We start from the raw sequence: 10,480 nt of genomic DNA, 5'->3' as shown, positions 1-10,480 counted from the left end.
TGACACAAAAAGGCACCAGAGAGATCTGTTTGTCAATATCAACTGGTCCAGCAATTTCCCATCCTCAGACACATCAGCCTATCCGAGTGGCAGATGTTTAGACAAGATTTTATAAATCGTTCAATCGCAGCCCATAATGAACCCCAACTGACCATTCCAAGGCAGCTCGCGCTGGAGACCAGCCCCCTGCCGGGACTCAGTAATGCTTTCCTGGCACCGAGTTATTAATCACGCAGTAAAAGAGGAGAACCTCTTGAAAAATAAGTGTATGATTGATTAAAGGGCACTCTAAGAAGCCATTATTCTTGTTTTATAACCCTAAGTTATATTCACTCAATTTATCTTTGGAGAGGAAATAAATGATTGTTCATTTCTTTCCTGAAATTATATTATATGGATGCCCACATAATTCCTCGGAAGGCTGAAGTGACAGGGGCTGGGTTACTTGGCTGCAGATTTTAGACTTGTCCTATAATTAGGAAGGGAGGAGATAATAAAGAGACAATCGGCCAGGGCTGCTTAAACTTTTCTTTCCCCGAGGGCTAAGCGAAGGTAATTGCAACGGAGAAGAATCTCCCCCACCCCATGTACTTACAGGGGCTGTGTAAAAGAGACTGATCTACACCAATTTAGATAATTTGGGCCTCTGAAGACAATTATTTCCATCAGTAACTTCTTGTGAGGAGTTTAACTCCCTGTTATCAATACTATTGTGCTTTTCCATCTAGTTTGCTGAGGACAGTCAATGAGCCAGCATCACAAAATAAATATAAAATACATAGGGGTGTCATATCATTTTATTTTTTCCACGTTTTAGAAATTTACACTAGCATGGAATTTGCATATTCAGAGCACATAATTCTTTGCTATGTTCTTGTAATACGTTTATATATAAATAATCTAGAACCAATTCAATCTTCCCACTGTGTATTTCTCCCCCATCTGCTTTTCTCTGAGAGCATAAAGGAGAGAGGACTTCACAGGGTCAGCTTTTCATTAAACAGGTGAACTCATTACCGGGAGGCTACCGTCCCCAGGGCTCCGGACCCACATCATTCAGGAATAAAGAGCCCGGAACACCTGAGGATTGTAATCTAGTCTGTTTTTATTTACAATTTAAGATATAAATTAGTAAAGAATTCATGTTAAACAACCAACAAAGATTGTATAACCAGCAATGGTCAAATAAAAACCAGGCAGAATTTATTTACAAAAAGTTTAGATCGCATTGCAATAGAACTTGCATAAATTACTAGAAGCTCTATATCATTATAAAAATAAATATCAAATTTGTTTCCACGCCTGAAGTACTCAAGTTCTTCAATCACGTTTTATTTCTACTGTGTACATCTTTTACAAATAATTTTTTTACAGTAAATCCTATCACACCTATAGACTATAGACCGTGGCTGTGAAGTGATCAAGATATCCTGAGAGAAAACAGATTGTTTCCAAAAGTCACACAAACATCAGGGAAGCTACACTACGCCAACAGGTTCACGGCTGTCACCAGCACTGTGTCCAGTCCGTCAGAGTCTGAGGGTTGACAGTGCCGAACCGGTCCTTCTCTTTTACAGTGGCACAGATGTGGTCCGGATTTAGAGATCTGCCTTATATATATATAGATATAGATAGATCGATATAATATATTTATATATATATATATATATATCTTTGCATTTATGAGCTTAGGAAGACAGAATGGCCTCCTGACTTTGATTTTCCAAAGCAATTGTGACACCTACCTGTGGACCAAGGAAAAGACCAAATCATTGTAAATCCTTCATTTCTACACCAATGCCCACCAGGTTAAAAAAAAAAAAAGCCAAAACCAAAAGAAAACCCGAATGGATCTCAAATGGTTCTACCTCTTTACCATCTCTGATCTGGGGTTAATAGTGGAACAAGTTATTTTTTAAAAATTTTTTAATTGAAATTAGTTGATTACATAAATTTCACATATTTCACACTATTGTGGAATAGTGATGCTTAAAGTCACAAACACATTTTAACCTTCACAAGGCAAATTGTCATTATCATGGTCTATAAAGCTTGTGAATTCTATGAGGTCTGGGGACAGAGTTTTTAATGTACTGCTGTCCAGGCTTCTGCAAGCCCATTTGGACAGTGGGGGGGGGGGGGGGGGAAGAAGAGGACAGGCCCAGGAGACTCTGAAAGCAATACACAAAAAGGATTTCCACATCCAAGTTTTCTATAGCTCACTCATCAAGCCAAGTTTCTCGTGTGTGTTTAGCAGCGAAAAAACCATTCCAAGTAACAAATGAATGCCACATTTTAATCATCTATTTTCCCAAAGAGCGCTAGTGACATATATACACATACATGTATATGTCACAAATGTATCACACACACACATACAGTCTATAGCACATAACAGATCTTCCCCAGAGGCCTGAGGCACAAGCCAACCAGCTGCGCGGCACACCAGGGCGGCGCACCGCGGAGCACAGATGCCCACTTACTTGCACTGCTGAGCTGGGTCATTCTATAGGTAGGGCTGGACGCCCGCGCCAACCACCGCACAGCCCTCGCTGGTCTCTGTCGGGGAAGGGGCAGTGAGTGAGATCGGGCCGCGACCCGGCCGCCCAGCTCCCAGGCGCGGGACACACAGGGTCACCGCTGCCACGGACGGGAGAGGCACTCTGGGTTATGATCCCAGGCTCTCTCACTTTGGGCTTCCAGTCACCTGACTGTCCCCCGAATTAGGAGCCTTGGAGGCCAATAACGAACGGGGGGAGGGGGAAAGCTTTCATTTTCTCCGCTGAAGCGTAGCGGAGGGAGTGCTTTCCCGCTGCCGGGGCACAGGAGGGGACCCGGGCCTGGGCTCGCGCACCGCCACCCGGAGGGACACAGGCTCTGGTTTGTCTTTGGTGGCGATGTGCCAACACCACAGAGTCACGATGACGTTCTTAACACTAAATTAACTAACGAGTAAATAATAACAGGGTAGGCCTAGGGGCGGGCCGCCTCGCGGCCGGCGGTCTGCCCTCTGCAGTCCCCTCCCCGACTGCGGTCTGCTCACCCCCGGCTGCCCGGCTTCTCGGTACCCGCCCCCCCCCCCCGCCCAGGCTTTCAGGGGGGCTCTGGCGACGTGGTGAGTACCCCGCGGGGCCCGCACTGCCTACCTTTCTTGGGCTCGTAGCCGCCGCCCGGGGGCCGGTAGTGCGGCTCCAGCGCGTGCGCCCCGGCCTTGCCCGCGTCGCCGGCCGCCTTGGGCGCGGCGTGGCCCGCGTCGCCGGCCGCCGCGGCCGCCGCGTTGTAGCGCAGCAGCCCCGGGCCCTGCAGCGCGGCGTTCAAGTTCCCGTAGTTCGTGTAGTTGCCGTAGAAGGGCGGCGTGTAGTAGAGGGGGCGCCCGAGCAGCGGCGAGGCGGGGTAGGCCGAGCCCCCCGGGGCCGCCCCCGCCGGGGCCGGCGCGGCGGCGGCCGGCAGCCCGCAGCCGGGGCCGGCGCTGGGATGCTTGAGGTCCGACGTGGCGATCTCCGCCAGCGACCACAGCTTGGGCTTGCTGGCGGGCGGCGGCGCGCCCGGCGACGTCCGGCTGCCCGGGGGCGCCTTGCCCCGGGGCGCGGCCTCGGGCCGGGGACTCAGCAGCGGCGCCTCCAGGCCGGTGAGCGGGGAGGCGGTGGCGGGCTTGGGCGGCGCCAGGTCCCGCTCGCAGTCCTCGTCATCGTCCTCGTCGTCCTCCAGGTCGTCGAACTTGTCCTTGCACTCGGAGCCGGACTCGCACAACGGGTCCCCGGCGCGGCACGACAGCTTCTCCCCGTCCGACTCGGCGGCAGAGCACGAGTGGTCCGTGAGCGAGTCCACGTGGAGGCTGATGCCTGCGGGCGCGAGCGGGGAGCTGTGGCCGCGCGCCCGCAGCCTCCGCCTCCCGTCTCCACCCCTGGCCCTGGGATCGGGGTCCGCGCGGACCCGGGCCGGGCGGCGAGCTCGGGCCTCCATCCCGCCCGCCCCGTGCCCGCCTGGGGAGAAAGGGCCAGACCCGGCCGCCCCGCCGCGGCTCACCTTCGTCCTCGGCCGAGGTCTCCGCGCCCTCCTGCGCTTTGCCCGGGCTGCCCTTGCCCCGGGCGGCGTCTCCCTCGTCCTCGTCCTCGTCCTCGCTTTTGTTCCTCGGGGCCCAAGTCATCTTGTTCTCCTTCTTGAGGCGCCGGCGCGCGTTGGCGAACCAGGTGGAGACCTGCGTGAGGGTCATCTTGGTGATGATGGCCAGCATGATCTTCTCGCCCTTGGTGGGGTAGGGGTTCTTGCGGTGCTCCTGCAGCCAGGCCTTCAGCGTGGCCGTGGCGTCGCGCGTGGCGTTCTTGCGGTAGGCCGGGTCGTTGAGCTGGTACGGGTAGGCCGCGCTGCCGTATGGGTGGTAGCCGAGGGCGCCGGTCACGCCGGTCGTGTGCGTGTCGTAGGGCGCACTCTGGATGGGGACAGCACGAATCTGTGAGAAGCCCGCCCGGGGGCCGGGCGCCCCTCCCCGAGCCTCCCCGCCGCCTGCCCCGGCCGGCCGTTCCTCACGCGGGCCTCCCGCCACGGGAGACCAGGCCGGCCAGGGCGGGGCGCGGGCGTCCCGCAGCTCCCTCCGAATTCGAAAGCCGCCCCGCTTCTCCCGAACGACCCCTGTCCCCCAGCTGTTTTGCGGGGCGAGCGCCGGCCGGGGCCCGCACCCCGCCCGCGCCGCCGCCGCGCCCGCCAAGGCAGATCCGCCACTTGAGGCCCACCGCCGGCTCTGCGTCTCCAAGCGCGCGGCAATTACCATTCAGATTCGCCCGTTAGGGTTTAAATTCCAGGCGGCGGCAGCCCCGGCCGGGCGGCTACGTCCCGGCCCCGAAATCCCGCAGAGGGCCCGGCCCCGCCGCGGAGCCCGGGAGCACAGGGCCGGTCCGCCTCCCGCGGCTCGGGCGGACCCCGAGCCCACCACGCTTTCCGAAAACCCAGTCTGCGAGCCAGGCCAGGACCCGGGCTGGGCAGCCGCCCTGGGCACGCGCCCTCTCCCCGCTCAGAGACCCGCCGTCCCGGGCCCAGCAAGCCGCCGGGAGGCCCAGGCACCGCCGACTCTCGCGCCACGCACCGCTCCGGAGCCGGCGGCAGCCAGCACGTGGGAGTCCCGCATGGCTCGCGACTTCACACGGCCCCGGCGTCCGCCCACCTCGGGATCACCCTGGGAGCGGGGAGGAAAGCGCGCGCGGGCCGCTTGTCCTGCCCGTTCCCGGTGCCCGGCTCCCGGACCCTCGGCCCCGCGCGCCCCCCGGGCCCGCGTTCCCCCTCCCCGCCGCTCTCCGATCCCGGTCCTCGGACCCGCGCCCCCCCCCCCCCGCGCCCCGATCGCCGCCTCCGAGCCCGCGCCCCCCGCGCCCCGATCGCCGCCTCCGAGCCCGCGCCCCCCGCGCCCCGATCGCCGCCCGCGGGCCCGCGCCCCCCGCGCCCCGATCGCCGCCCGCGGGCCCGCGCCCCGATCGCCGCCCCCGGGCCTGCGACCCCCGCGCCCCGATCGCCGCCCCCGGGCCCGCGCGTTTACCATGTAAGATGGGAAGCCGGCGGCGGCGGCGGCGGCGGCGTCGGCCGAGTACTGCAGCGGGCTGCCAAAGCCGGTGGCCGCCTGCGCCGTGAAGGCCGCCGAGCCCGGGTAGGGGCTGAACGCCGAGCCCGACGCCGAGCGCGCCAGCTCCTCGCTGCGGGGCGCCGCCAGCGCAGAGGCGCCGTACGCGGGGCACGAGTAGAGCGCCAGCGAGCCGGGCGCCTGGTACAGGTAGCCCTGCGGGTAGGACATGGTGGGCGCGGGGCGCGCGGCCCGCGTCACGCCGAGCAGCGGGCAGGGCGCGCGGCACCCTCCATCCACGCCCGGCCCGGGCGCGGCGCGGCGCGGCGGCGGACCCCGGGGCCGCGGGCCGGCGACGGGCTGGCCTGGGCGCTAGCCGAAGGGGCCCGCGGGCCGGGGCCGGGGGAGAGGCCGGGCGGCGGCGGCGGCGGCGCGGAGCCGTTGGGCGCAGCCGCGCGCCGGGCCGGCGGTCGGTCGGGCTTTGGGGGAGTCTGGAGTCGGGAGTGAGGAGTTGAGGAAGGAGCGCTCGAGTTTCCGAGGGACATTGGAACGCGGAGCTGTCCGTCACGCGCTCATCTGCATATTCGGGGGCCCGCCCCGGCCCGGCTCCGCCCACTGCGGGCGCCCGGCCTCCCCCGGGGGCGGGGCGCGGGGCGGAGGGCGGGGCGCGGGCGGAGGGCGGGGCGTGGGGCGGGGCGCGGGCGGAGGGCGGGGCGCGCAGGCTTTGTGGCACGCACGGCCCGCGTCCCAGCCCCAGCTCCAGCCTCGGCCTGCGGCCGGCGGCCCCGCCGCGGGGCCGGGCGGAGCGGGGCGCCTCCGCGGACCCCTCCCACGGTTGTCCTTCCCGCCGCCGCCTCCCTGCGCCCTAGCCCTCCGCCCCCACCGCCCCGCGCCCTCTTCACCCGCTCCCGATCGCCCGCACCGGCCGCGTGGAGCAGCCGCCCGCGGGCGGGCCCTCCTGGCGCGGCTCTGTGCGCCTCTCACCACGCGCGGAGGCTGGGCCGAGGTGGCCGGCCGGCCGGCGCCCGGACCGGGCTCTCTCCCGCGAGGCCTCCCTCTCTCCCCTTGCTCCCTCCCGCAGTCGCCGGGCCTCGGGGCCCGGGCTCCCCGCGGGTCCGCCGGAGTGCCCAGCGCCCGGTGTCCTGGTGCCCGGCCGGGAGCTCCGGGCCCGGCCCGCGCTGGGACTTCAGCGGCCCGCCCAAGTGTGGGTCCAGTCGCCCGGGCCAGCCACGCCCCGCGTTCCGGTTTAAATTGCATCTCCTTTCGGATCCACGCGGAGAGCCGCCTTCGACTGGACGGCCGCCACCCCGCGGCGGAGCAGAGGCCCCGGCGACGAGCAGGTGCGGGGCGCGTGTCAGGTAGTGGGGCGGGGCGGCCCACGGCGGAACGGCTGGCGGGGGGTCCTGGGACCCCAGCCGCGGCCTCGCCCCTGCCCGGTTGAGGTCCTGTTCACGAGGTCATGGGGCTAACTAAGGGGGGGAACCCGAGGGGCCCCGGGAGGGGACGGGCGGCCTCCCAACAGGTGTGTCCCTGGCACTACCGCCCGGCCCCCGGTGGGCTCAGGCCGAGGCCTCCGCGCGGGGCCGCCCTGCGGGGCGCGGAGACTGGCTTGCCGCGCGCAGCCCGTGTGCTGCCCCCGGGCTCGGGGAGCCAGGTGCGTTCGGCCGCGTAGGGAGGGAGTCTCCGGCTCCCCTTGAGTGTGTCGGGGCTCACCGCCCCACACCGCCGCGCCGCTGCTCTTCCTGCTGGGTGCGTGCGTGGTCTCATGATCTCAGTGCACACCCAGACACGCGTGCGCGCGCGCGCACACACACACACACACACACACGGCCCCCTTTCCACACCCAAGCGCAGGCCCGAATCAGCAGCCCGCGCCTACAACACCAAGGCCCTGGCAGAGGGTTCTAATCCAGTTCAGAAAGATACCAGGAGAGACCCGTGTCAGCGGTTACCCACGGCAGGAGGGAGGGAGAGGGTGTGTACCCTGGTGCAGCAGCCATGAATGAATGAGTGAGTGAATAAATAAATCTGGCATCTGTGGGCTTCCTGGGAGAAATCTCCTGCTGTGAAGCCCTAAGTGCCACACCCGCAAACAGCGAGGGTCCTGTCGCACCTGGTCTGGCGGGTTTTTAATCAAACCGATTCCAGCTTTAAAATGGCTCCTAATGTGTACCACCAGGATGGCTATCGTGGGCGGTGGCCATTTCTGCAGATTGGTTTCCCGTGGTGGTTTTTCTTGCCCCCCATTTGTTGACACCCCAACTAACGGAATCACTGCACAGACTCCCCACTTTGGAGCAGGAGCGCGTGCCTGGACGCCGTCGGCGTGACGGTAATTAACTGTGTAAGCAGCCGCGCACACGTGACCGCGCAGAGTCTAATCTCGCCGCCCGCCTCGCCCCCGGGCTGCGGGACGCCAGTCTGGGCGAAGGCCTCTTCCCGCCCGGCGTGTGTTTTCCCTGGCGGTTATCCTTCGCCAAGGAGATCCGCATGCGCCACATTGCTGCCTGTTACCCGGAAGCCCCATCTCTCTGGCTGTGACGCCGGCCCCGGGACCGCGCGCCGTTTTTATCGGTGGTGACGGTGACGATGGAGAGACCTGCGCCGGGCCCCTCGCTGTTCCTCGGGCCGGTCCGCACGAAAGCCCCGGGTTTTGTAAAATCACTTTTCCACTTCGCAGAGGAGGGCTGATCTGTAAATTCACGGACACCACCGCAACCCGGGACGGGCGCCCGGTGGTGAGGTTGGCGCGCGCACCGCCCGGGGTCCCCGCGAGAGCCCCGTCCGGCCCGCAAGCCCCCGCCGGGGCGCTGGGCCTGGACGCGGGGCTAAGGGCGCGGAGACCCGGCGCAGGCTCTCCGGGTGCCCGGGGCGAGGGAGGTCGCGGAGCGCGGGCCGCGTCTCCAGCCGCCCCGGCGGGACGGAGAAGTGCTCGGGCCAGGGCCGGAAAGTCGGCGCCTGCGAAGCCAAGTGAGGGGTGTGCGCCTCGCGTCCCCTGCACGTCCGATTTAAAGTTAACACGATCTTGTTTTTGTTTCCATCTTGTGTTCGTTTCCTCCAACTAGCGGCGGAACCTTGGGACCAGGTCCGCGCTGGCGCGCGCGAGCAGCGAAGCCCCGCGGGGAGCGCGCGGCGCCCGGGATGGGTCCGGCGCCTTCTGGGGAGCGCGGATTGCTGCGAAGGCCCGGGGGCGTCCGGGACGGGGCGTGTGCGGGTCTCTCCCCGGTCGCCGGAGGCCGAGGACGGACGCGGGCCGGGAATCACTCGGCGGGCGGCGAGGGGGCGCTGTGGCCCGCGACTGCGGACTGCGCCCGCCGCAGGGTGTCCGCGCCGCCGCGCGCGCCCCGCGCCCGGGCCGCCCCCGCCCCTCCACGCGCCCGCTTCACCCGGGGAAGAAGGAAAGCCACCCCGAGACGACGCCAACGAACCCCCATTCTGTTCTCACCTGGGCTGCGCGGGAAGGGTTTCGTTTTCAGAGTTGGATGGTAAAACTGCGGTTTGGAGAGGCGTGAGTTTGGGGTGCAGGGTCTTTTTCGTAATTAGGGTAAATTTTTAATTTTTCGTCGTCTTTAACTAGTTGTGCAACGCGGTTTATGAACGCAGTGCACCCCTCACCGTGAATTTTTGCCGCACCCCCCTTCTCTTCCTTCTTCCCTCCTCGTGGTGCTTATTTTTGTGGGCCTTCGCGTTGTCTCCAAAAGAATTACATTATTTCAGTTCTAAATATCTTCCTTTGACACAGGTTCCTCGAGGCGGCAGAGTTGAAAATGGGGGTGTATCACTGTCCCGTTTATTCAAAAACAAGGATCTCCTGGAGCCGGGAGCCAGGAGTGTGTGTGCTTCTCCTTTTTGAGAACCGAGCCGCGTCCTTTTACCTCATCCAGAGCCTAGGCTCTGATGCAAAGCCAGCCAAGCCGGGGTCCAGTGCAGGCCCTGGCTTCGCGGCGGCCCCTAGACACCGCCTGTCCCAGGACCGCTGCTCTCTTCCCTGCTTCCCTTAACCCCGCAAGAATTCCCCTTCACCGCAGGTGCCCCGCCTCTGAGGGCACCCCCACGCCGGACCGCGCCCCTCCTCCACGCACCCCTCCTCCACGCGCGCCCCTTCTCCACACACGCCCCTCTCCCACGCACCCCCTTCCTCGGCTGCCCAGCTTGGGTCGCTGGGTGCTCAGCACCCTGGGCGTGCCTCCACGCGGGGCAGGGCACCCCGAGGCCTGCAGCCAGGCAGAAAAGGTGCGGTGGGCTGAGGAGGATGCGCGGCCCTGTTGTGGAGAGGGGTGGACAGTCCTCGGCCATACCCTTCCAGGGGCGCAGAGCAGCCCTGCCAGGCAGCTCGGCCACCTAGAGCTGGTGGGGGCTCCGGGTCTGTCCTCTTCCTCTGCAAGGCAGGGCACTGGCGAAGCCCTCCTCTGTATGGGCCCCCCCCTTCCTTTGGAAGGGCAAGGGGGGCAGCCCCTGGCCTGGGGAAGGAGAGGGGAGGGGCCAGGTGGAGGGGGGTGGAGTCTCCTCAATTCCATGGCTTGCACAAGCAGGCAGAGGGAAGATTCTTTCTATTAAAGCAGGGACTTAGAAGTAGGGCGGGACAGGATGGGGCACCGGTGGGGTGACATGGAGCCATCCAGAGGCAGAATCATGAATTCCCTGGGGGAGGAGGGGAGGCCGGCCCCAGTGGGGTGCTCCACCGCAGCTCTGAGGTGTGTGTGATCCATGAGGGACAGGCCTCCAGGCAGGAGACCCACACCAAGGCCTGGGTGAAGAGCCTCCCTGGCCCTGGGCTCTGCCAGTTCCTATCGCTTGGGAGAATTGGGGAGTCATCGGCCATACCCCAAGAGGCCAGGTGTGGTCTGCCTGGAGCTCCGGTTCCTGGGCAGCTCATCCCGGGCGCTGGGAGGAAGGCAACACAGTCCAGGACCAGGTGTTAGTGTAGAAGTC

The 10,480-nt window shown here is 63.9% G+C and overlaps 1 protein-coding gene across 1 annotated transcript; it reads right to left on the bottom strand.

Moving 5' to 3' along the window:
• Nucleotides 1-1,087: 1,087 nt before the first annotated feature.
• Nucleotides 1,088-5,817, bottom strand: Irx2 (iroquois homeobox 2). Its single transcript, XM_042695206.1, has 5 exons — nt 5,528-5,817; nt 4,027-4,429; nt 3,147-3,842; nt 2,484-2,559; nt 1,088-1,745 (listed from the first exon to the last, which is right to left on the bottom strand). Exons 1-4 carry the CDS (start codon nt 5,777-5,779, stop codon nt 2,507-2,509), a joined length of 1,404 nt encoding a protein of 467 aa, XP_042551140.1. The 5' UTR covers nt 5,780-5,817; the 3' UTR covers nt 1,088-1,745; nt 2,484-2,506.
• Between the last annotated feature and the right edge of the window lie 4,663 nt (nt 5,818-10,480).

The sequence above is a fragment of the Dipodomys spectabilis genome, unplaced genomic scaffold (assembly GCF_019054845.1).
Source record: "Dipodomys spectabilis isolate Male_0828 unplaced genomic scaffold, ASM1905484v1 ptg000179l, whole genome shotgun sequence".
NCBI lineage: Eukaryota > Metazoa > Chordata > Mammalia > Rodentia > Heteromyidae > Dipodomys > Dipodomys spectabilis.
Note: the sequence above shows the minus strand (reverse complement) of the source record. Positions and strands in the feature narration are given on the sequence as shown.